The sequence below is a fragment of the Agelaius phoeniceus genome, chromosome 3 (genome assembly GCF_051311805.1).
Source record: "Agelaius phoeniceus isolate bAgePho1 chromosome 3, bAgePho1.hap1, whole genome shotgun sequence".
NCBI lineage: Eukaryota > Metazoa > Chordata > Aves > Passeriformes > Icteridae > Agelaius > Agelaius phoeniceus.
In genome coordinates, this window is record NC_135267.1 from 30,833,038 (window position 1) to 30,859,431 (window position 26,394).

The 26,394-nt window shown below is 37.0% G+C and overlaps 1 protein-coding gene across 27 annotated transcripts in view; it reads right to left on the bottom strand.

The window, feature by feature from the left end:
* DLGAP2 (DLG associated protein 2) overlaps positions 1-26,394 on the bottom strand; it is a 458,493-nt gene that overhangs the window by 145,485 nt on the left and 286,614 nt on the right. For 11 of the 27 annotated variants that reach the window (XM_077174996.1, XM_077174992.1, XM_077174991.1 and 8 more), the window contains one exon: positions 8,570-8,602. The exons of 11 other annotated variants lie outside the window; for them this stretch is intronic. In XM_077174996.1, the coding sequence (XP_077031111.1) occupies positions 8,570-8,602 (33 nt within the window). Of the gene's footprint in view, positions 1-5,573; positions 5,694-8,569; positions 8,603-26,394 lie in introns of all 27 variants that reach the window. 5 more of the 27 variants (XM_077174999.1, XM_077175000.1, XM_077174998.1 and 2 more) reach the window with 1 other exon arrangement.

A 26,394-nucleotide genomic window follows, 5' to 3' on the forward strand; every position in this document is an offset into this window, starting at 1 on the left:
AACAAATATGTACAGCCTGTCACCTCATTCACACCAACTAATTACCTATGATCTAGGGCTTTGATGAAGGCTGAAACGTTCAGCTGATATAAAAAGAAAAAAGCATTACACCTACCAGAGTAATTATTACAAGGGTATTTTTATCCTGCAGTTGAACATACACAATAAATGAGCATTAGATTAGATTATGCTACTGAAATAGTGCATGAGCCTTTATTGTCCTACAGGACAAATGCTGCAATCCCCTCTGACAGACTCATAATCACAGCAATAACCAGTTCTTGACCTATGAGGGAGGTTGAGTATCCCTGCCAAACTAACAAGAATAGTAACTTCTCTCTCTGAAAAATTGATTGCTAACCACCAGAACCGTAAAAAGTCATCTCCATATTAATTAACAGTGCCTAGTCTTGCATTAAAATCAAACAGACATACACAAGTCACTGATCTTGACAGATAAGCCTTACACAACACCTCCAAAATTTATGATTACAGGAAATACAGCCATATTTATTTAGAGGTAGAGACAACCATGGAAAACACCAGCTCCTATCATTTCTGGTCATTATGATCACTTCCTTGGCTGAAATTGGAATAAGGAAACCATTCTAGAGCTATGTCGAAAATAAAATTTAAATTCTATCAGCAAATTTACTTTGAAGTAGTAAAGACTGCTTGTGGCATTTTAGCTTTGAGAGTGTCATTTAATATTTTCATAAGAATGTGTTTATATAGCAGTATGATCTATTAATGTCAAAATCTTGTAACAGCAAAGAAATACCTGACTTGTGATCTATGCAATGCATAAAACTTCTGGGCAGAATCACTTTGCTCATAGAAAGAAATCTCAACATCTATTCTCCTTGGATAGTTTTTGTAATTCACAGCTCCAACTGCTCATTTCAAGAAAAGGAAAAATTTAAAGGTCTGAAATAAATATATATTTTAAAACTATAAATTTAAAAATCATTCTGAGGTGATATAATTTTAGGAAAAATGATATTTGATAAGTTAATACCTATAAAATTAGAATGAAAATAGAAACAGTTTTTTTAAAAATCTTTTTTTTGCATACAGCAAACAACTAAAATTCATTAAAAAGTGCTGCTGGACTACATAACTGGCCACTGAGGATAAAAACAGTCATGATTTATAGTGTGTCCTGTGAATTTTATATATTTTTATATATATATTAGAAGAATATGTACTAATATCAACTGCTTATTTTGTAAAATATTCTAAGTACAACCTTCAGCTGCTACAAGCAGGCCTAAACATGTAGCCAAGGAGTAACATTGGACAGTACATAATGACAGTAAACACAAACCCCATCAATACAGGATATTTAATATTTGTATTTGAGAAGCTACTACCTGATTAATTAAAAGCATTTTGTATATCTACCTGTGAAAACAATGTACATTTAATCCATGCCATCAAAATGAGGAAATTGAAGACAGCAGGTTTTAGATGAGGAGTCAAAGCTTGCAAGAAGAGAAGCTTTGACTGCCAGCATGGTTGTCCTCTTTTCAATAATAAAATTAAATTGTCCTCCTTAAGGATTTGCCTTTGGCTCAAATTCCAATTTGATATCTTTCTTCATATGAGTTTTTGTGGACTATTGGTTTAAAACACCCGATTATACTTTTTTTAGGAGACTTTTAGCATTTCAAAGTCTTCCTTTGACCTGTTTCTTTTAACATTGTGAAGTGCTGCAACAAGCTCCTGCAGCATCACAGTCTAAAAACAGAGCCCACACTGAGAATAGTTGAATGACAGTTTGGAAAAATTGCTGCCTTAACTGAACATTTGGGATAATTTGACAAACCCAATATCATAAATACTGTAGCCCTTGCTGCCTTCAAATAATTAAAATTTAGATATTTCTAAAAAATACATGATTCATTAAAGAAGATTCATGCCATGACTTCATGCATTTGCAAATCAGAGATATACCATGTAGCTCTGCAGGATCTGGTAGAGTCCAAATATTTTTTTTATTTCTTTTAGTTCCTTTAAGTTCTGTTTGGTGGTAATGAATGAGATATATAATTACTCTGATTCATTCTGTACCCTTAACATGAAATACCCCAGAGCACTTAAAACCAATAATTAATAAAATATTAAAAAAGAATTAATTAAAAGCTCTTTATTAACTAAATTAACTAAAAAAGAATCATTGACTTCACAAGATCAAGAATTGTGCAGAACTCATTAAGACTTTGTATAGGTTATGTTATATAAATGGCTAAGAAATTACTAGTAGTACCTGCAATACCTCTGTATCAACAGCCCTTTATACAGTTCTTGTTAAACAAGTATGAATCATAGCTGAGAGCCAAAGAAATGAGACCAAGTAATCCTAAAGAGTAAAATAAATTCATGTGGCAATGCATCAATACCACATGTCTCTGTGAGACTCCCAAGTTCAGGGGTATATAGTTCCTTCACCTCTGAAATTGCCATATTTTCAAGAAAAGCATACATCCCTTTCATTTTTGCTTTTTGCATATATTTAGGTGGAAACTAAACAGGTGAGATTGAGGATATAGAAATTAGCATTTGAATACAGGAATGAATCACCCAACTGTCAAGTTCCTGCATGATTAGGCACTTTCATTTGTTTTCCCATCTCGGTACCTCCATGGCTGGGTTGCACCCTAGAGTGAGCACACACCAGCATTCTGTGCATGCCCAGCCCAGCATCCCCAGAGCACATCTGCATCCCCACCCCTGGAAAGCTTTGCTCAGTGACCTGCAGTGCTCAGTGCTCACTGACCCAGGAGAGGCAGGCTCCAGAGCAACCCAGACCGAAAACATAGGAGCTATTTTGGACCAGGAGCCTGAAGGAGCTCAGAAACAAAACAAATTAAAGAAAAATTCAATCAATTTGAAATAATGTTTTAATATCCACCACCTCCCCCCTCCCCCCCCAAATTCCCAGAGCAGACTTTTCATGTTGGTACAAAATCATTGTTTTTTACCTGCAGCTTCATCTGGAAAACTGATCTTTTGAACAGCAGGACTTGCACAGTTACATCCCAACTAAGACTCTAAAGGCAAGATAGGTACACACAAACTTTCTCATGGTTTTTACTTGAGAAAAAAAACGTCAAGGGCCAAACAGAGAACTGGAAGAAATTAACAGAACTAAAGAAGTTATGAACTTGGATAAAATCTATACTAGATGAATAAAATAAATGCAAGATAACTTATTTTTAGTTTGTGATTCTGTCCATTCAATTTTACAGAAGCTCAAAAGGAGCTCAGCTGTGAGTGACCTTTTTAGTTTTGTTTTGTGTACTAGCTCATTATACGCCACCCTCTTGATGACTTTCATTTTCTATTTTGGGTTACTTTTTTTTTACTCTTTTTTTTTTTAAACTCAAGCTTGTCTCCAGCCTAAGCTGACAGATCTTACTTTTTTGAAGATTAAAAATAATGTTGCTGAAATTCTGTAGAAATTAAAAAAAAAACAACTCCAACACTTAGCAGATTCAATTCCCCAAGCATTTCCCCAGATAAAATCAAGATGATAGTTAGCCAAAACTAGCTGCAAAATAGTATTTTCTCCACATTTGTTCTTTAAAAATCTGTCAGCTCTAATCAAATAGCACTGAACTTTGATATTCTGTTGTTGATACTCTTGAACTAAATTCCACTCAGTGTTATTTGTCCTAAGCCATACAATCTTCATTTTCTACCAAACCCTACACATACTTTAGGCAAAGGCAGAGAAAAAGGATAAAGATGAGACTTTCTGTGCTTCTGACACAAATGCTACAGTACCTGCAATTAATATGGCTGAGAAGACACGGAGATAAACTTTTATTTCAACCACAATACCCAGTACTGGTGTGCTGAATGAAATGTCCATTTAAATTTTTGACCTAGCAGATCTGTGATTAGGAAAGTGCACAGTTCAACAGGCCATTAACTAATTCATTAAATGATGCTCATTATATAGACAAAGTGTTATTTCTTCTGGAAAATGAGCAGGTCACTGACCACTACCTTGATGGGATACAGCCAGGAATTAGAATGGATATTTTGAGTTCATATTTGATTAGCATTTGAGACACTCTTCCCCCAGGACTGCACATGCAAAGTTCCTACCATAGCTCGAGCTATTATTCAAAGACTGAGAACGCTCATTCCACTTAACACTATCTTAGTTTTACTGACAGACAACAATCTGTTCCCTAGACTATTAAAGGACTTTCAGAAATAAAAAATTAAAAAAAAAAGAAGCTGAAATCTAGCATCACATGCCAACAGTGAAGAAGTCTTTGAAAAAAATAATATCTGTGTCCCTGAGGTATTTCAGAAAACCTCAAACCTATTTAGATGAATTGCAGCAAAGCAGCATTCATCATTAACACAATGCAAAACAGAGTCTGTGGATCTTACTGACCAGTTGGGTACTTTGGGGTGGTAGCAGGGAAAAGGGCAAACACTACATGCTAAAGCTGAATTAAAAGAAAAATCAGCAGAGATGCAGAAGATGCATTTGAATTACCTTCTGTAGATTCCTAGCTCAGGTGGCACCTAACTAATTTTTATGTGATCCAGAACAGGACTTCATAGGCGTGCTCCACAGCCCGTGGAAATCAAAGCAGACAGCTGCTATTAACTCTCTTCACCATGGAGCTCCTCTGTGTTAAAGGTACATTCTTAATCTTCTAATTGAGCTAATGCAAGATATTAGTTATAGGGATGCAGTCTGAGGAATGCATTTAAATGGGGCTTTAAAGTCTCATCCCTTTTTTTCATCCCACTGCTTAGAGACATCCTGGCTAATTCTCCTTCTTTGGACTAATGATCACCCAAAACTCAGTGCCCACCCAGATTTCACCAGACTGAAACTGCTAGGTTACATATGCTGCCATAAGAGCATTCCCTTCCACCTCAAATCTCATGTTAGCCACATCAGACCAGGGAAAAAATGCTCATTCCTCAACTCAAATGTCAGTTACCTTTTAGGATTACCACTTGGTTTGCTTGACACAGACAATCACTGTAACCTGAACTGTAGCTAAATCCTTAAAAAGGGAGAATTAAGAAGGAAGTGTTATGTACAAATAAAAAAAGTAATTTACTTCTATATACAGCATTTACAAATTTCTACATGAATATATTCTCATAGTTTTTGAAAATCAGGTTTTCCTAGGACAGCTGTCAGAAAACCAGTCTTACAGTGTGAGCCTTAAAGAGTATAATAATTCAAATTTACCAGAACAGAAGTTGAAAGGTATCTTGACTACTGTACAAAATTTTTTAGTAGTCATAGGGTTGATAAAATTGTGAAAGTCTGTGAAAGAGGCCAGGTTTGCAGATCAAGGCAATAAGCTCATCAGGCCAGGTGACACAGCTTCTCTGCACAGAGACCTTTCAACAGGTCACTGCAGTTTGTCACAGACACTTGTTCAGAAAACATACCTGAAAAAGGGGCAATTTTCAGTGTTGCTGTCAAAGGCATAGCAAAAGGAAGACTGGCAGCTGAAATTAGACAAATTCAACCTTTCCACAACATTTCCTAGCACTAAGGGTAATTAAATATTGGAATGGCTTACCAGGGGAGCTGGTGGACTCGCCATTGCTTGGAGCTTTAGGACGAGATTAGATATCATTGTAAAAGAGATGCTTTAATCCAGCTTCTGGAAGTTCTCAACATGCCCATAACACTTGCAGCTCTGCATTAAGACAATGACTATAATCAAATCTCATACTTTAGGGTTTCAGCTGATCAACTGCAAGGGTTATAAAGAATTTTTTTTTCCCTTCACATAAAAACCAGACAGATACTTTAGTGTGGTTTATTCTGATCTGTCTCTGAAGTAGCAGAGATTGTAGAAATCTACAGAAAACACGATGGGGCCAGTGGTGATAGGGAAAGTACTTCCTCTTATCCTGAAATTCACAAAGCAGTTGTATCCAAATGGGAACTTACATGAATTGAAAGTCATCTTGATGGATGCAAACCCCTCCTGCCCTGGAACCTGTGTGATTAGGTCAGGCAGAGGCAGGTTTGGTCTGTCTGCCCTGCTAAGGGTCTGGCAGTAGCAGCCACTCAGCATTTCACTGACACTGCTACATGACTTAAGAAAGGGAGTCATTTCATGCTCTGCTCCTGCAGAGCACTGGCCAAGGGTCAAGTGAAAAACTATTGGATCACCATACCCTTAGAGGTCTTGTTAATGAATCCTGCTGGAATAGCTCAAAGGTTGTGGTTTTTGCCAAGGTGAGATAAATAGAAATCTCAAATGAGTTTGGTTCGTGTTTGCACAGCGTGAGATACAAATCACCTGTTAACACACATTATTTCAGCTAATTAGCTAATTGTTATTAAAGATGCATAAATAATACCTTGATCTCTTCTATCTGCTGAAAGTTAACATACTTTGGACTAACTAGAGTAATCATGTTAATACATAGGTATCAGGATTTACTGTTCTGTGTTTTCCAGCATACATACATAAGCATCTCCTTTGGTTTTTAATGTAGCTACACCTGTAACTGTACATTCTGCACTATTTTAGCAGAATACTATCATGACTTGATTATTAAATATATGTAAAGCTGAAGGCAAGAAAGAACATTCTTCTACTTTTGCCCTTTTATGTGAAAAGAGTATGTCTTAACTCTGTCAAATAAAGCATAAAATGAGAGATGGATCTTCTAGTGATTTATGTGAGCTGCACTGTAGCAAGTTCATCTTGTGAGTCTCCAAATAAATATCTATTTAAGTGAAGTCCACACCAGGCTTTTATGCTTATTGCCTGCCTATACTACTCTCCTACATCCCTTTGACAGTGTGTTAGATTCTAAGATATTTCTGTCTGTGCTACATAATGGGCCATTGGATGGATTTGTGCACAGCTACACCTGGAATGTAATGCAGGCATGTGAGTCACCTGTTGTGCAGTTCAGGACTTTTATCATGCAGAATAAGGATGATTTATCTTTGCCATAATTCTGAAGCATATGTATCAATATAAGGGTCTGTTGTCAGTATTGCTCATTATGATTATGTTGTCATATTACAAAGTAAGAATGGGACACACCATGACAGCAACATCTAGTAACATAAAATATTCATGCAAAAACAAAAGCAGACTCAACCTGTAAAAAGTAGAAAAAAAAAAGATCTACTGATCCTGCTTATCTCAATGTCTATTTTGGTGACATATGCATATATTTGATAGCACCTATGAGGATCAAATTTACAAGATGGCCCTAATTAAGCAGTATATTATTCCATGGGTATCCTTACTCAAACCAAACCAAAATACTCAGAATAAGAGTTTTCTCATCTGGGATGAAAATGCCAAAATCTGCATTTACAGTCTTCTGACTTCTCAAACAGACTGCACTTGTTGTGCTGCTGTATTTAAGTACAAATAACTCTGACAGAATCTGTACTCAGATCTGCTCCATACTGCACACAAATTTCATTATAATGAACTTCTAAACTTTTTTGTTCTGTTGGTCTTTTTTTGATCCATATCTTACAGCATACCTAATGCCTACAGTGCAGGAATGCTTGGAAAACCTCAAATGAATCTACTGTCCCATATTTTTTCAAGCATTATCTTTGAGGAGAAACTGAAAGAGGAATATTATACTATGCATTAGACACTTTGGAAGCCAATGACATAATAAATAGTAATATCATTCTAATGATAAGTATCATCTCAAATTTTGACTAAATCTCTTTGTTATACAAATATTGCCTCAGTTTTCACAGCCTGTTCAACTGAAGGATTATTCAAGAAAATTTTGAGTGCAGAAAGAGTCCACATATTTGCAGCAGAGATTTACTTTATTTCAGACAGTGCTCATTTATATTCCTTCTGTGCCAAAATCTCTGCACAAGAAACACAGAAGTTCACATGATTACTTAGCATCAAATTCTCTGCTCTTGTATTTCTGCTAAAAATTTCCCAACCCAAAATATTTGAATTGTGAAGTACAGTTATTACTGAATGTACTATTTTTAAATTTAAGTTCCACACAGCAGAAAACAATGTGTGTATACAGTAGAATCCATAGGATTAATGTAATTGTGTTATCATTCTTTCTCAATTCTCTAGTGAAAATGTTCTTACCATTCAAAACCTCTTTCCTACACACTTCAAGTAATAAAACTAGAAACTAAGTCTTGTATTTCTTGAATCTTTGCTTTGCTTAAGTACTGACTAGTAGGGTTTTTTTTTGCCTGCCTTACAGAATCACATGCAAGTTTGAATAACTTAAAATCTTTTCATTAGAACTTGTTTTGGAATAATTCTTCCCTCCCCTTGGATTGTTTACATTAATGATATAATAGTTAACATTTAATGCAAGTTTTCAATTCTATTCTTTGAACTAGTGCATGTAATTGTTACCTTTCCTTCATTTATCTGAAATCTAAAAAACCCCAACTAATAGTACAGTTTTGACACGTAACAAAATGCTGTCAGATGCACACCAAATAAATTTTACAACACCCCTTTCCCCCCACCCTCCAAGAAAACTCAATAAACTGAGTATAAAACAAACAACAATCTAATCTAACTGTCCACTTTACCTGGAAATGCATGCCCTGTTAGAGAATCCAAATCTGAAATTAAAACAGTGAAAAAATAATCTTTAACACTGATTTAATATTAAAAAGCACAAAAAATCAAAAGCAAACCTGGCACCAAATATCACATTATCATCAATATAAAATTTTAATCATATGTATAGAAAAGCAAAACCAGAAAACTTAACATTACATTATGAAGGTTTTCTTCTCCATAAAGAGGTAAAATATTATCTAAAATTAAAGCTTTGAACACTATGAGAAGTTAATTTATTTTACTGTTTAAGACAGACATACCACAATTATATAGGAATTTTACAGTATTTTTCAAATGAAACTCTGATTTCATAAACACATATCTTGAGTATAAACTTTCATTCTACCTTTGTACATAAGAACAAATTAGGAAAGTACAGAATTCTTTTTAGACTGTACCCTTTTAAAAAGATGTTCTTTTTTGACCACAACAAATGAGAGACCTAATTTTTTTCTATTCTACTGTCCACAATTTTTTTTTATTTTCTTTTTTTTTTTTTCCAATCTGTCTTTTTAAAAAAGAGAAAAGAGCTGGAAAAAGCATAAATGAGGTCTTTGCTGGTGACTCCCATCTGAAAAGACATCAGGAAGGCACATCAGTGATACTGGAGGCATCAGAGTGGGCCCTTCTAAATGTGCACTGAGACCAGAGCTCAGGATTCCATCTTTGAAGTGCTTTGCACCTTTTGAAATTCCATGCTCTTAACAAAGATTTATTTGGTACCTTTGAGGAGTTACACTATAGCCAGGAGGGTAGTGGAGGCTGACAAAGTACAGTCAACAGCAGCTGGGATTGCTATTGCACTGCCAAAGTACAAGGCTAACTCTCAGACCCACCCAGCCAAAGAAACCCTTGTTAGAAAGTGCTCTGTCACCTCGTGTCAGTGATGTGAGCCCATTTGGAGAACAGCTCCTGTTGCAGGAGCAGTCCCCCAGGTCCCAGTTGGCTCACCAAGAAATGGGAGAGCTTCAGACTCTCCTTCCCCCATCGTAGGACAAGTGGGATCACACAGGGGTGCAATGGCTACACTCTCTTGGAAATACACAACAGACAGGTTGTGGCTGACCAATCCACCCCACTATGTGTTTATAGATGAACTTTCTTGTCATTTTTAGGAATTGATTGCATTTACTAGCAGTGCCTGGAAAAAATCTTTTAGTACTGTTTATAAACTGCTTCATCTTAAAAAAAAAAAAGTTGTTTTCTTATTGCAACAGTCAACAGATACAAGATTCTAAGTTAATGGTTCAGGCTACAGAAATTCTGAACTTTTTGTAGTGCAGTAACTAATTCTAAAAGTCATTAGGAAAACATTTACCAATTAACTCCTGGAACTGCAGAAGGAACTCTTTAGACAGAAGGGAAATTTTGCCTAGCTCTAATAACTTTTAACAATTTACCTGAGACATTTCCTGAGGACTGTGAACATGCTTAGTTTTGTAAATGAACACAGGAGAAAACCAACCTAAAATGTGATAAATGCACTAGAGAGATTGCTTTCTGAAATCCAAATTGCTGAACACACGGAATTAACTAACAATTCCAGTATGTGGTGTCTCAAGCTTTATCATAAACTATAGAGAAAAAAAAAAAGCATTGTCAGGATTTTTTCTTTCAGAGTCTGAGAGACAGAAGAGTGTTGTTACCCCCTAGGAGTCCATAAAATCCACACCAAAACCAGATTATGCATAGATGGAGCATCTAGCCAGGCAGTGACTGCTTCCTGAAAGCTCAGAGACAGCATGCAGCTACCTTGCAAATCAGAATCACCAAAAAAATATCTAATACTTGAATTGTCCAAAATGCTGTCAACTATGCTCATCCTGTGGCACATCCTGGCACAGCAATAAGGTGTTTAAAAGCATCTGTTCTATATCATTAATAAAATATCCTGATGAAAAACCTCATGATCCAAGAAAAAAAAAAACAGAAGAGGAAAAATTTCTCTTCTTCCTATAGCAGTGAAAAAATATCTACTCAGACACTGGGATTTTAAAAAATAAAAACAAACAAACAGAAAAACCAAACAAACAAACTAACTAACTAACTAAAAAAACCCCTCAAATCAAAATAGAAAAACTGCAACCAAACCAGAAAAGCGGGACTTCTATCTGAAAAGTTCATGTACATATTGTAACTTGCAGCAGAAATCACTATTAAAAATGCTACTCTGAAAGAAATGCAGATAAGTTAATGCAAATTAATTAGGCTCTTGTCCCAGCATAAAACAACACTTCTGTGTAATCCTTTGTGCTAAACTGATGATATAAATTGTGGATGTGTTTATTTTCTCACAATTCAGTCTACACTAACTGAAAACAAGGTAGTTTGTCACCCAAGCATTTGTCCTGTGTGAACTGTTAAAGAAAATCAGACCTACTTTGCTAGCTGGAACCAGAAGATTTTATAGTATATTGAACCCACAAATCATGATCCACATGCCCCAATTCCATCATTACATTTCACAAAGAATGATGTCAGCTGACACTGCATAGGCAGGCAAGGTAAAGTTTCCCATATAAAGATAAATGCCATGTGCAACATTTCCCTGCCAGAGTTCAATACATGAAATTACTGCAGTTATAATGGAATGAAATCTTTGCTGAAACAACTGGAATATTTAGTCTCTGCCATAAGATTTCTTGTACTCTTCTATGGACTCCAAGGGCAGCAGAAAAATCATCATTTCCTGTTATTGTTAAGAGCATTTTTCAGTTTCCTTGACTGATTTTCAATTAAGTAAGCCTGAAAGGGTGGAATCCAATTTTCCTCCATTCCATTTATTTAGTGAATTGCCCAGATTTGTTGCTATTCACTTTCATTTTCATACACAAGGCTTCCTAAGCAGTAGGAATCCGAGATGAAAGTGGAATACACAAAAGTGACACACACTTTTATCCCCTTTTTAAGGCAACATAGCTAACATGTCAATATTAGCAGTTATCAAGGAATTACACTCATGAAATCCAGACCCAATTCATACTATAAGTAATTTATTTAGGTAATAAAACTGGTGAATTGACAATAAAGCTGACTTTTAGTTATAATGCAATGGATGTTTTTTTAAATGGGGAATGAGTGTGCACTTTTTAGCAAGCAGTATCTCTGGTACACCACATTTTATTAGCTCAGTGCAAAACAGACGTTGGAGATGGTACAAGATTTCCATGCCAATAAACTAATTATTTCCTCCTAGAGTTGATTAGCAAAGCTGTGGTTCTCTCTGTATCTTGCCTCCAAGGCCCATTCTCCCTATTGTACAAACAGTGTTCACTGCACAATGTGCTGCTCAGCTTTGCCCTTCCCCTCTCCCTCATCTCAGCTCCTCGTGCTGTGCTTACAGCCAGATATCAAAGCACTGCATGGCTGCCACTGCCTGCTCTGGCACAATGCCAACACACAATGAGTGGAAGGGAGGACCCTTACAGTGCACAGGCAAACACATTTAAGGTGCAGAGCACATTTAAGTCATTTAACATTAAAGGTTCTCCATGGCATTGGCAGCAAGATGATGTAATACCAAACTCTCTCTGGGAGATGGTACCTGCTTAGAAAGGTTAGAAGAAGCTAATGAATGCTAAATCATGCTCTCTTGAAAATACAAGATTTTGCTCTGCTTCTAAGTGTTTTAACAGTAATTGTCAGCAAGAAATAAGTGTAGCTTTGCTAAATCTCCAGTTAGACTCAATCTTATTTTATTATAAACCCCTAACCTAAGCCCAGGTACCCTTGCAGATACGCACAACACCTGTACCATGAATTCTACAAAGCTCAAGTCTTTAAAAAAGATAAGTCGAGTGAAGTCCAGCCGCCCGTAATATTTGGAATACAAAGGGGTGGTTGCAAAGAGGAGAACGAAGAGCATAGAGAACATAGAGCTGCAGTGGCTGAAGATGAAAGATTATTTGCATTCACTAAAAGTTACAGCTGTAGTTTTGACAATCAGGTCAGTGAAAACCATTGGCACGTAACTCAGGATTGAGATTGTGAGTTTGGCTGCACCAAGATTTGAGGGTTAATTTGGTACCACCCAAACCTAAAGCCAGAGGCTAAAGAAGCAGGTGAACAACTTTTTGCATTAGCCTCTAGAGGGGGAGAGTTTCCTTCAGCTCCAGAAATTATGTAAATTATTCACTGAAAAAAAGCTTTTTCAGTAGAAGCAATTCTTGCACAGTTCTGTTGCCTCAACTTGGGTTGACTCTATTTATTATCTGTCACTATGATCCTAACCTACTGCAATAAATCTGTTTTCAGAGTCTCTCTTATTTTCATTAATAGGTTATTTGCATTCATTGGTCACCAATCCTATAAAGAGCACAATTACAATTTTAATGGAAATGTAAACATTTCTTGTGAGAATTTCCCTGACCAGAAAAAAAAAAGAAAAAAAAAAGAGTTAGCATAAAGGTTGCACTCAAGAATTCATTACAATGCAGTCATCAGTTACCATCTTACAAACTACTGCTCACTTGTGCCGGTATTTGGAATTAATTTTTATTTTTGGAGATAATTTAAAAAAATCCAGTTGAACAGTTAGTTATGAAGAATTATCAATATGACATTCAAAAACCTATTTATTGCTCTGACTCGATTTGATAGTATTAATTTTTTGATAAAAAATTACATCATATTGAGACAGGTAGATTACATTTATGCTGCTAACCAGGGTTTCATTTAACTTCATTTTTTCTTGTGATACCATTAAGAGTAAGATTCAAACTTTTTTTTCTTCAGTAGAGGTGTTTTGTGCTACGTGTCTGAGCTTCCATTAGCTCCAATGAAGAAGTAGTTGAAATTGAGTCAATTAATTGCATTGAAAAGTAGAAATCAAACTTGCACAGAGGAATAGTTAGAGCAGCTCTTTCCATTGACAAGATCTCTAATGACTACAGTGTGAGCTTAGACAGCTACATATCTACATAAACTGTAGTGTTGGCAATTGGAGATGAATCTCATCACCAGAATCTTTCAGGAAAATAATCTACATATATGGGTGTGGATCTGAGAATAAAAGTGGATTGATTTAGACATGCAAAAATTGCTGGTTTACAACTGGCAAATTTGATGGCCTCAGATGTCTAAGATGGCTCATAAGAATTAGTCCTGGACAAAAATAAACTTAGTCTTGTCAGCCTCTAGTGCAAAAATTCACTGATCATTTTTCCTCCTCTCTTAAAAATCATATTATAATTATACAAGTTGATAGTTGCCACTTCATATTTTGCTTTCTGATTCATGTTATTCCAGGAAAAACTTGAACAACGGCTACAAACTGAAACACAAAGGGATCTATCTGAACACCAGGAAACACCTTTTTTTTCAGTCATGAGAGTGACTAAGCACTGGCACAGGTTGCCCAGGGAGATTATGGGCCACGTATGGCTATAGTGTTGACAGAGTAGGAAAAATAAGTGAATTATTCCTGATGAGACAACTGAATTGAGGGAGACAAATCACAAAAAATATTGATTAGGGGAGCTTTAATAATAAGACTGGTTTCTGTAAAATGAAACTTCTTTATTATTAATAACTGGTAATCATTCACACTGGTCATTAAAGTCTTTGCACATATAGGATCATAAAAGGATGTGGGCAGTCCCAGGTGGTTGCCCAGGAAGTCCCTCAGAGGGTCCTTCACTTCATCACATGTACCCTGCAGCCAGGCCACGTGTGGCAGCAGCACCTACCCTGGCCAACTAAACTGGATCATGATTTGCTTCTTTTCTTCCAAAACATGTTTTCCTCATTACTTTACTCTGTCTCACTTTAAAAAACTGAAGAAGAACAACCACTAACAAAAAATAAAAACTCCAGAAACGGTTTCTTCACATTTTGAAACCCATCATTAATCCATTTTCTTCTGCTGCTGATCTCAAGCAATTGGTCTGCTTCATGCTTCATAGTATAATCATGGTCTCAGGACTGGTTTATCCAAATTCAATGCAGGATTTTAAAGAGCATCTTAAAATATATTGTAGAACCTACAGCTGCATACAGACATCTCACGATCAGAACATTAATGGTTTCCAAAGTAACTCTCCTCAGGAAACTAAAAGTACATTATGGATGAAATCCCAGCCCTGGTTTCCTGCAGTGATGGATGCTGTACTGACAGCAGCAGCAGCACCCACCCTGCTTGAGTGCAGAGACTTTACTGAGGCAGCTTTATTCCCCAGCTCTTTGAGAGCAGTCATGGAGGACACCTATCATCTGAGGGAGGTTTACTGTAATTTAGACCCTGTGGAGTTCATCACAACTTTACTGCCTCACCTTGAGCCAGGATTTCCCAGTGGACTACCACAGGCATGCCATCCTCACCACATGTAATAATCCAGACTCTCAGGAAGGCACACAGTATCATCTACAGGCACACTGTTGTGTAGATATGTGCATTCATGTAAAACAAGCATACAATGAAAAGGTTTTTCAGAAAGGTCAACACAAATATTATTCATTCTTTCCCAGTGACTTTCACTTGTGTATCTGGCTTAGCCATGGAAAAGGAGAGAGCATCTCTTTTACCTAATGCACTTTAGAGTCTTAGCATATGTACAAACCCTTTTAGGATCACAAGCACTTTTAAAATTGCATACGCCAGAACACCTAATAACCAACACCTTAAAAACAATCATTTAGGTTGAAAAATACCTGAATACCATCAAGTTCAACCATTAATCCAGCACTGCTAAGTACACCACTATAGCACATCCCTAAATGCCACACATCTAAGATCTACATATCTTTTACCAGGGATGGTGATTCCACCACTTTCCTGGGCAGCGTGTCCCAATGCTTGACATCTCTTCCGGTGAAAAAAGTTTTCCTAATATCCAATATAAACCTGCTTGCTCGTGTCCTATCACTTGTTCCTTGGAAGATGAGACCAGCTTCCCCTCATACCAGCTCCTTCCAGGCCCTTGTAGAGAATAACAAGGTTCTGTCTGAGCCTCTGTTTCCCCAGGGTAAAAACCCCAGCTCCCTCAGCTGATCCTCATCAGACGTATGCTCCAGACCCTTCACCAGCTCCATTGCCCTTCTCTGGACATTCTATAGCCCCTCAATGTTTTTCATCTAGTGATGAGCCCAGAACTGGCCACAGGACTCAAGGTGTGGCCACACCAGTGCTGAGTACAGAACCTTGATCCTGCTGGCCGCACTATTGCATGTTCAGACCAGGTTACCATGGCTGCCTTGGCCACCTGGGCACAGCTGGCTCATGTTCACAACAGCTGTTGACAACCAAGCACCCCCAGCTCCTTTTCCTCTGGGCACCTTTCCAGCCACTCTGCCCCCAGCCTGTAGCACTGCAGGGGGTTGTTGTGACCCAAGGGCGGGACCTGGAAGTTGGTCTTGTTGAATCTCACGCAATGAGCTTCAGACTATGCATCCAGCTTGTGCACATCCCTCTGCAAAGTCCTCCTACCCTCCAGCAGATCAGCACTCCCACCCAGCTTGGTGTGATCTGTAAACTTTGTGAGGGTGTGTGTGCTCGATCCCCTCGCAGAAGTCACTGATAAAGACACTAAACAGGACTGGTCCCAATACTGAACCCGGAGCATCACCACTCAGGACCAGCTGCCAGCTGGATGTAATTCCATTCACCACAACTCCCTAGGCTGGCTATTCAGACAGATTTTTATCCAGTGAACTGTTTACCATCCAAGTCACAGGCTCCATTTTCTCCAAGAGAATGCTGTGGGAATGGTGTCAAAGGCTTTTTATTTGTCCAGGTAGACAACATCCATGAAGGAGATCAAGTTGGTCAAGCAGGACCTGGCTTTCATAAACTTATGCTGGCTGGGCCCTGGTTGTCCAAGCCTCACATTTGCTACCTTCCAGTCACCTGAGACCTTTCTGCTTAGCCAAGGCTGTTGATAATTGATGGAGTGGCTTGGTGAGCACTTCCAACTGCTCCCTTAGAACTCTTGGGTGAATCCCATGCAGTCCCATAACCTTGGGAGTGTGTAAATTATGTAGCAGGTCACCAACTGTCTCCCCTTGGATCATAGGGATTTCATTCCATTCTCTGTATCTGTATTCCAGTTCCAGAGCCTGGAACCTGGAGAACAAATGGTCTTACTGTTCAAGACTGAGGTAAAGAAGGCATTAAGTACCTCAGCCCTTTCCACATCCTTTGTTACAGCATTCCATAAGGGATGGAGATTCTCCTTAACCCCCTTTTTGTTGCTGATGTATTCATAGAAACATTTTTATTGCCTTTTACAGCGGTAGTCAGACTAACTTTCAATTGGGCTTTGGCCCTTCTTAAACTCATGACATCCTTATAGTATTCCTGAGTTTTCTGCCCCTTCTTTCAAAGGCCATAAATTTTCCAGTTTTTCCTGAGTTCCAGGAAAGGTTCTCTGTTCATCCAGGGCAGTCTTCTTCTCCATCAGCCCATCTTTCAACACATGGGGACAGCTGACACCTAAAACTTTCTTGATATTTGTATTTCTAGCTCATTTTTTTAAAGGACACACGTAAATTTATTCCAGTCCAGCCAGAACTATAGCCTGGCCATACCTAGGATCTATGGAGCTGTGGTTAGCACAGTACTGTTTTTGAGCTAATAACTTAAGGCACTAACTTTGGGCCAGAGCTGATTTCTGTTCTCAAACAGCAAATGTAACTCTTTCCTATTTTTCTGAATAATACCACAGCAAAAAAACACACTTCTCCCAAATTAAGGAGATAGCTAGCGCAAGCAGCCATAGGCTATTTTTACTTACTCAAAATCTAAAAATCATTATTTCTACATAGAATTTCCATATTCCATCCAGCAAATAGATGGTAGAAATTTGAGAGTCTACTTGTATCTGATCTATACATTCAATCACATTACCTTTCCATATGAAATGTTAAAACTTCAATTTATCAGACATTGTCATGGAGCATTTGTGTTCCATCACTCAAGAAGTAAAGACATAATACACATCATGACATGGTGATATCATGACTCTCAGAAATATCAAGCTATCAAATTTTCAAGACCAGAAAAGGATAAAAATTAAAAATATGTTAAATAAAATTCAAATGGTATATGTTACGTTAAGATATTTGTGAAACAGTATGACAAAACTCTGAATGCATGCTCTGGGCAAATGAGGAGTCTCAGAGATTCCATATCATCACACAAAAAAAAAAAGAAAAAAGAGAAAAAAAACCCTGTTTCCTGAAAAGTGAACTTCACGATAATGTATCTCCTCAGTTTTACTGCCAGTCATTCCTAAATCTGCTTTCTTCATGAGAAAGACAAGAAATCTTGTGAAATTCAACTGTTTCACTTCATGCCACTAATCATGTCAAATACTATGACACATCTTTCAGAAGCTGCTTCTTTATGTCAAATTCCTTCAGTTTTTCTCATTCTTTCACTTCTGGAAATGCATCTTCTTTCCCACTTTCCCTGATTTTTAGTGACTTCGTTTTTTCCTTGAAAATTATGGAAATATAAGCTGTTGTATCAGAAGGCTTTTCCAAACAAAAGGCTATTTTCTCTCATTTTCAACACAGTATCAGCTTTTCTTCCTCTAAATCATGTGAGATTGCTTTCACATTTGTGTTCAGCTTGATCTGGTCTTTCATATATCATTCATTATGTTCTGCTAACCGAGACAGTACTTTTTCATATTCGTTCTCCTGTCGTTTTTTTTCCTTTTATCAGATAAAACAAAGCAATCTTTCAAGCCTTTGATGCCCTGCCTGGTTTCAGAAATACTAAATTACTGTGTTTATACATTGACATATAAAGTACCAAGTCAGGCTTTATATGACAAAGCTGATTCAGTGGTTTACTAAATATTAGGACAATTCCAGTTGCACTAAACCAGCTGAATCTTCTAAGGACTGTAGTTATGCAAAAGCTAAGGAGGAGGGGAAAAAATACCAACCAAAAAAAGCAGCATCTACTTAAGTAGATGTGGCTTGATCAAAACCAGCAACTGCATGGCCCACAGCCACTTGCTCATAGCCCCTCACCCTGGTGGGTGGAGAATCAGAAGAAGGTAAAACATGTAGACTGAGATAAGATCAATTCAATGACTGAAATAAAGGAAGGGAGAGGAATGAAATCTCAGAAAGAAAAGTGATGGAATATGCAATTGCATCTGCTGTCTAATGCAGTGATTGGTCCTGCCCATCTTCCTGGTTCATACAATGAGAATGACATTGTGTGGTCTGGAATATCCCTTTGGTCAGTTTGGGTCACCTACCCTGGCCATACTCCCTCCCATACTCTGCCAGTGAACAAGTGCACAAACTTTTTGTGCACTTGTTCACTGGCAGAGTATGGGAAACTGAAAAACTCCTTGATTTAGGTAAACACTATTAGCAACAACTAAAAATCAGAGTGTTATCAATATAATTCTCAAACTAAATGCAAAACACAGCACTGTACCAGCTAATAAGAAAATCAACTCTATCCTAGTTGAAATCAGTGTGGTATCCACCTTTATTCCATATAATTTATGCCATCACCATGTCTTACACTTTCCAGTATATCCCAGTAAACCATCATCACTCTTCCTGTGTCTTGCTATATATATTTATACACACACACATTTCACTTAGTTTATGGACCATGTCTAAAAAAGCCCATTGAGTTAATTTAGTCCATGCCTTTGGACTTCATCTGTTGTTACAGCTTTTCATCAGGGTAGGAAAAATAGGATATAATGTTGAATTGTTGCATGCTGGATCCAGCCAGTTGTCCCTCTTCTCCACCTGTTTGGAGGCAGGGCTCCTCTGCTACTGGCAGTAGGATTCTCTGCTTTTTCTAAAAATGTATCAAAACCTGCTTCCATTGGATCAGGAACATAAAGCTCTAGTAGTTACCAGTGCACAGTGTTGTGCCATCAGACTAAAGGCAGAAGCCATTAATATTTCTGGAGTGACAGGAGCTAACTGCACTGGAGGCTGAAATAAGCCCCCAGGAACAAGTGGCAAAAGCCTGGCCCAGAGGCGCTGCGCACGCGTGATGAAGTGTGGTCTGTGCCTCGATCACTAACTATGGCCCAGCTCTGAAGTGGGAACTTAGGAAAGTTGTCCATGTTTTCAGTGATAAACACCAGCAGAAATGCCTGCAAGATGCCCTTTAATTTCATAGAAGTAAGAATTGCATTGAATTCAGAAGGAAAAGATTGTTAAACAGGAGAAAGGATTTTATGGGGGAAAGTTTGTGATAATGTAATTAAAATCTCTATGCACAAGGGAATGAAGTAAAAGCTGAATTGGCTCTTGCCCACAGGCATTTCCAGATTTGATTGCTTCACTTGGTTGGTTTAGCATTCTTTCAACACAGTTTTGTGCTTCCAACATTGTTCATGTGGAATATAACCGGAGGAGAAAAGTTATTTTATGTTATAACTCCCTGGAGTCAATGGAATTATTCCAGTACAGAATACAGTTCACCATCCAAAGTATTTGATTTTTTTTATTTTAAATATACAACTATTAGGTGAGATAGCTAGTTATTGATAACCTAAATCCTAGGTATGATTCTTCTGAAGGTTATTGTAAAAATACATGAATGTACAGTTAAAACAGAGTGAACAAGTCAATTACCATCTCTAAATCCAGGATATATATCTGAGCTACAAGTTAATTCTGGACTCTGGAATGCAAATAGGCAAGCAGCCAAATTGTTCTTGGTGTCTTTGACCAACTTTGGCTTTGAAAAACTTTTCTAAAGAAACTGCTTTGTTGTCTGGAAAATACTCAGTTTTGAAAAATCAGCATTTTCAAATGGGAGAAAAAAAAATCAGAAAATTTTTTAAATAACTGTATTTGAAGCCACATCTAGTCTGTGTGTGCAATTTCTCAATGACAAAGACTCCTCAAGTCTTAGTATTTCAACATATTTTATGTTCTGGAGATTAGTTTAACAAAATCTTTAACAATAGGAAGGTTGCATTAATTTACTTTTTTTTTAAAACAGCTTTGATATGGAATTAGATCTGCCTCTAAAATTAATTGGTTGAACTTTGTAGAAATAATATTTTCCCATCTGGTTATATCATATATATGAACCTCAATGCAACATTATATCATGAGAGCCATAAGAAAACCCCTTCAAAACCTCCAGGTCCACAACCTCACAGCTCTGGAGATCACCCACAAATAAAATAAAATAATAAATCATGCAACTTAAAAACTCAAAATCCCCTCTAGTAATGCATGATTCTAATTGCAATCTTTATTTGCCTTTGTAGCATTGTTTGGTCAGCTCATTTTATGGCATGCCTGTCAGGAAATTTGGTTATGATATTTAAAAAAAAAAAAAAAAAACAACTAACCAAAAAACCAAAGAAAAGTAGTCCAAACAACTTATGAGTCTTTTTTTGTTGTTCCACTTAGCTTTTATCCTGAGAGAATTGAATATTGTCAGAGGATGTTTTATAAAAATAATAACATACACAATTTTGAATACTGTTGTTTAAAAAGGAAGATACAATTGTTTTCAGGTACTTATTAATGAGAAAAGGGAGCTGTTTTCTGTGTCCTACAAATCTTGCAGTGATTTAGTTGTTAGAAGTACTATTTCACTGACAAAGTGGAGAGGATAATATCTTTCATATTTCTTAGTTTAATTGTCTTACTGCAACTGAATGTGACACAAAGTGTGAAAGTCTAATTATGAGGGAAAACTGAAGTCAGCAGCCTCAGGCAAGACAGTTTCTTAGAAGTGGCTTTATAATCTCAGTAGATATACCATTAAACTTAAATTAATTTGGGTTTTTTACCTTTTTCTTTTATTTCTGAGACAGCACAACAAAACATGTTATTGAAGTCCATCTGTGTTCCTAGCAAAAAATTATAGTTTTTTAATTCCTGAAAAGATTTTAAACAAATCCAAGCAGCATTTCATCTAAATTTATTGCATTGAGAAGTTTCTGAACGTGATTGAAGGTGTGCCTATCAAATCCATCCTAAGTTTCTTCAGTAGGTTCAGCTCTGTACTAAAACAAAGAAACAAGCAGATTCTAAGCAATTAAAGCAGCAAAAGTGAAGTATTGTTTGCTCCCATCCCTAGAGGTCCCAAAGACATGAACGGTCTGCCCTCACATTTCATGTTGCCGTTCTACTGCTCCTCTTCCTTGTGAGATCTTGGCCTCTTCATCTTCTTCTCACACATTATATACATAAAATATACTTCTTTTCTCATCAAAGAAATGTTGGACATTGACAGCCCATCATCTCTTCCAGCCTTTGCTCTGTGCAGCTGTCCTGAGGGAGCAGCAGGATGTCCCAGCAATGTGAGTGGCAGGAGAGTTAAGCCAGTGGAGCATTGGCATCTGATGGCCAGCACTGTGTGTGCTTCGCCAGACATTTATTCCATGTTCTGAGTCAGTTCTCTTCTGTCCCTAGATTCAACTACAGGATATGCATGTGCCCTAATTATCTTCATCACAAGGTTTCCTAATTTTTAACAATGTCTTCAGTATCACACATGTACCTTTGGTGGAAGAGACTCCATTATCTTATTGTTGTTATTTTATTTGTTGAAGGACATTTGCACCACTCTTCTGCCTAAGGGCCAGCAGAATGAGTTTGAGTTCCCAGATAAATCTCAGATTCTAACCTACAAGGACCAGGCATCAGCAATGAAAGCACCACTGCTGCTGATTATACACAGAGGTCAAGTATATAAATAGATCTTTGCATCTGGGTTGATGCATATTCTACATCTGATGTGCTGTCTCCTCAGAGAAGAGAAAAAATCATCAGGCATCACAAAACAGAGTCCTCAGCCCTTCTGAATACATGCCAAGGGATTCACTTAATTTAACTAATTATTTTATTACAGCTTTCTTTAGACACAAGATATGAAAAATTCGTATCAAAATCTTGAAAATATGGAGAAGTTGTGCAAATGTTCTGCCAAACTTTATCCCTTACCCATGAAACTAGATGCTAAAAAACCCAAAAAAACCAGGGGAGAATAATATGCTTCATGTTTGCTTTAAATTTTCTCTCTAATAAAATTATTCCATGTTGGCCAAAGGTAAAACAGTATGATCAGTAACATAAAATCCTTCAAAAAGCTGATATCACATCAATCTCCATTACTATCATTAATATATATAATATCAACTCCTAACTGTGAGGGCAGCTTTCACAATGATACCTGGTCATTTGGTGCATAGGACTTAAAATAGGTATTGGAATTAAAATTAGCTTTAAAAAATAAAATTTAAATTTTGCATTATATTCACCAATGCCCATATTGAAAGAGTTCTCTGATTCTCAAGTAAAAAAAAATAATTTTCTGTACAAAGACATAGCAAAAGTTGGCCTTTCTATATTTTAGCTGCACATTGGAGTTCTCTTTTGTAATACAATGTACAAAGGCAACAATTAGAGATGCAGACAAGCCAAAGAAAGGAGTTCAGAAGCATTGGCCTATTCCCAGCTCTACTACTGCTCTGCCAAGCTAGTTCAGGAAATTTTCTTGATAACCATGTCTTCATGAAGCCTATGAAAAATTAGCTATTTAGTATGTGGTGTTTGTTTAGTCTCCTTCTATAACCAACAGAGAAAAACACATTTCCAGGGGGTGATTTATGCCACCTGAAGACAGGTATGAAAACAGACTAATCCTAGTGCACAACTCTGGAAAACTTGTGGAACGTGTACTTATAGCATATTTATAAGTAGATGGAGGACAAAAAGGGAGTTGTAGGTTCCAGACCATTTTTCATTTTAGTTCAAGGTTTTTTTAATGCTTTTCTATATTTGGCTTTGCACTGAGTCTGTTTATTCTGGATTATTCTGGACTATCTTAGGAGAGCCCAGGGTAGCTACGGACAGGTACCTGGAGCAGCAGGCTCCCACATTTCTGCTATGATAGAAAAATACTGCTCTTTGGTGCTTGTAGGACAAGTAGGAATATTTATTTCATTAATTCTATTAAATTATTTCAATCTTGTGGAGAATGGACAAGGTATTAAAAGATTACAAAGGGAAAACAGAGCTTAAACATTTAAAGAGAAGGTGTAGGGAACAGGGACTGACCAGTCAAAAAGCTGTAGAAATTAGAAATTCTGGAGAAAGGAAAAAATTTCAAACAAATGACAATAAATAAGCACTTGGAAGTACACAAGCAAAGGAGTTGCGGGGCACATTTTGTCTGTCTAGAATAGAATGTTTTCTTTACTGTTAGAGTAGAAAATCTTATATATGAGAATGAGTCTTATGTGTCTCACATGACAAAGGCAGCAATGTCACAGACAATGGGAAGTACACATTCTAGATGAAATGACTTTTAATTGAACTGATGAAAAGTCAGAAACTTATATCCTAACCAGTCATTCACAGCTGAAGTGGCAGAATCATCAAGGCCAGAAGAGAGCTGCAAGATCACCCAGTTCAACCATCAATCCAGCACCACCATAATCACCCCTAGACCATATCCCTAAGTGCCACATCCAAACACCTCTTGAACCTTCCAGAGACAGTGACTTCACCACCTCCCTGGGCAACTTATTCCAATGTCTGACCATTTTCTGTGATTTTTTTTTTCTATATTCTGTATTTCATCCAAACCTCCCCTGGTGCAAGTTAAGGCCATTTCCTTATGTTATGTTAAATGGAGTGTCCCCACTTAATACTGATGAATAAGTAATGGCAATTTGGAGTTTTTTTGATCAGATGAGATTGCCTGACTGACTGGGTGTGTCACTGGGACAGCATGAGAGCAGGCTTACAATGATCTTGTAAAACAAAACTATTTTCTTAAAAAAAATAGGATTTGATTTAGTGAGGACAAGTACAAGCTACTGAACTCAGCAGGGAAAAATTAATTGTAAGATACCAGCTGGAGGACAAACTGTCATGTGTCTGTTCTACACAAAAAAGCGTCCACTGTCATAGTTTAGCACACTTTAGATAGATAATATCACACTACTTGTGAAAAGAAATAAGGTTCATAGTGGGACATATAAGCAAGGGCAGAAACTGCAAGACATGGAAAGTTGTTCTCTTTTCACATGCAGTACAGGTTAGGACCTCAGCTGTCTGCAGATTTGACAGGAGATAGTGTACAGAGGAGACAGTGATCAGAACTCCAGAATACATGACCTGTGAGAAGACTGAAAGAGTATTTCCTTTAAAGTCAAATAGATATAGAACCAACAGGGTACAATAACAGTCTTCAAATGTGGGAAAGGTTGCTGCCAAAGGAAAGGAAAAATATATTTCTATTTTCATATGCAGGAAGACAAAAATCAGGAGCTTATTCTGAAACAGGGAAGACTTGTGTAAAATCTTAGGTGAAATTTCTAGCAGCAAGGATAGCGAAGCAGAGGAGCAGAATTGATGGCGATAATTATGGTCTTTCCAATACTGGAAGCAATGAAAAACCAGTTAGATCAAACATCTGTTCAGCATCACGAATCCTGCAAGGGCAGGAGATAGACTGGCTGTTCTGTGCAGTTTTCTTGGCCTGTTTTTCTGAAAGCTTAGGTTCTGTTTATTACAGGGATCTACTGGTAATATTATTAATTAATAATATAAGATTATTAATTAATAAGATTGGTCCTTGTCAGTCAATAAACAGTAGATCTATACGTTTCCTACTCTGTCAACATCAGAAGCATCTTAATGCAACACAAATAGCTTAAAATGAAAAGTTCAAAAGATTCCTTAATGCTCACATGAAGGAATATTTCATATACTTAATGGACTACATATTCACACAGTTCCTGTGCCAATTCAGGTTAGACCAAAGTGAAAGAAATTAGTGGGAATGGAAAATTGAATATTACAACTAAAATCAGTAAAGAATTATGGTAAACATGATGACAAATAATAAAAACTAAAGTGAGTACTCACATAGTTTAAAAAAAACCAAAACAAATCAAAATAATAAAATTTTACAGATATGCTGTGTCTTGTTTCTTGAAACTCCCCATTAAAGTCAAACAATTGAGACTGAAAGCAGCACTGGACAGAAACCTTACTACCATCACAAAAGCAATGGCCAAATAAAAGGCTCCACATAGATGTTATTTTGCATTTTTTTTGAGAAGTTTATACCATTCTATAAAATAGAAATCAATCTATCCCTTGTAGACAGAACATAGAAATAAAGCCCTGATTTGCTCTTTCGTTGGTAAGAAGTGAAAGCATCTACTTACATAATAATTATGTTTCTAAACACATCACTGTTATTATTTTTATTCTGAAAGTTTCCCTCTTCTCAAGAAATGTAACTGCCTTGTCAGAAATCTCTAGTCTGAGTGAAGCTTGGAAATGCCACAGGTAATAGCCTTCACAAGGGTCAACAAAAAAGCAGTCATTTAGTCGTTTTTTTTGGTGTACCAGAAACAAAGGAACTGCAAAGATCAGGAGATCAAATGCTGTAATAAGAACTTTTAGACACAATATGAGGGTTTTTTTGTCTGCATGGGAGTTCAGCCTAGGTATTATTCTTTGGAAACCTTAATCTGAAATAATAAAAAAAAAAAAAAACAGAAGTGTTAAGGATGGTAGCGGAGCTGAGGGACAGGGCAGGATTTTAAGAAACCAGGAGAATAAATTTTTCCCCTTCTTCCAGAATTCAGCCAAGGGTGAGAATTTTTCCCCCAGCATTGAACTCAGGGATGCAAACCTACAGAAAATACTAGCTCAACACTTATTTATTTTTATTTTCTTAAAATTCATATGAGTAGTACACAACTAAGGAGAATGAAGGACATACTTCTGAGGACTGATTTCTGTAACTGCAACAATCCTACTTCCCTTCTTGTCTCAATTAATACCACTGAGCAACAAATTCAAACACTGCTCATGA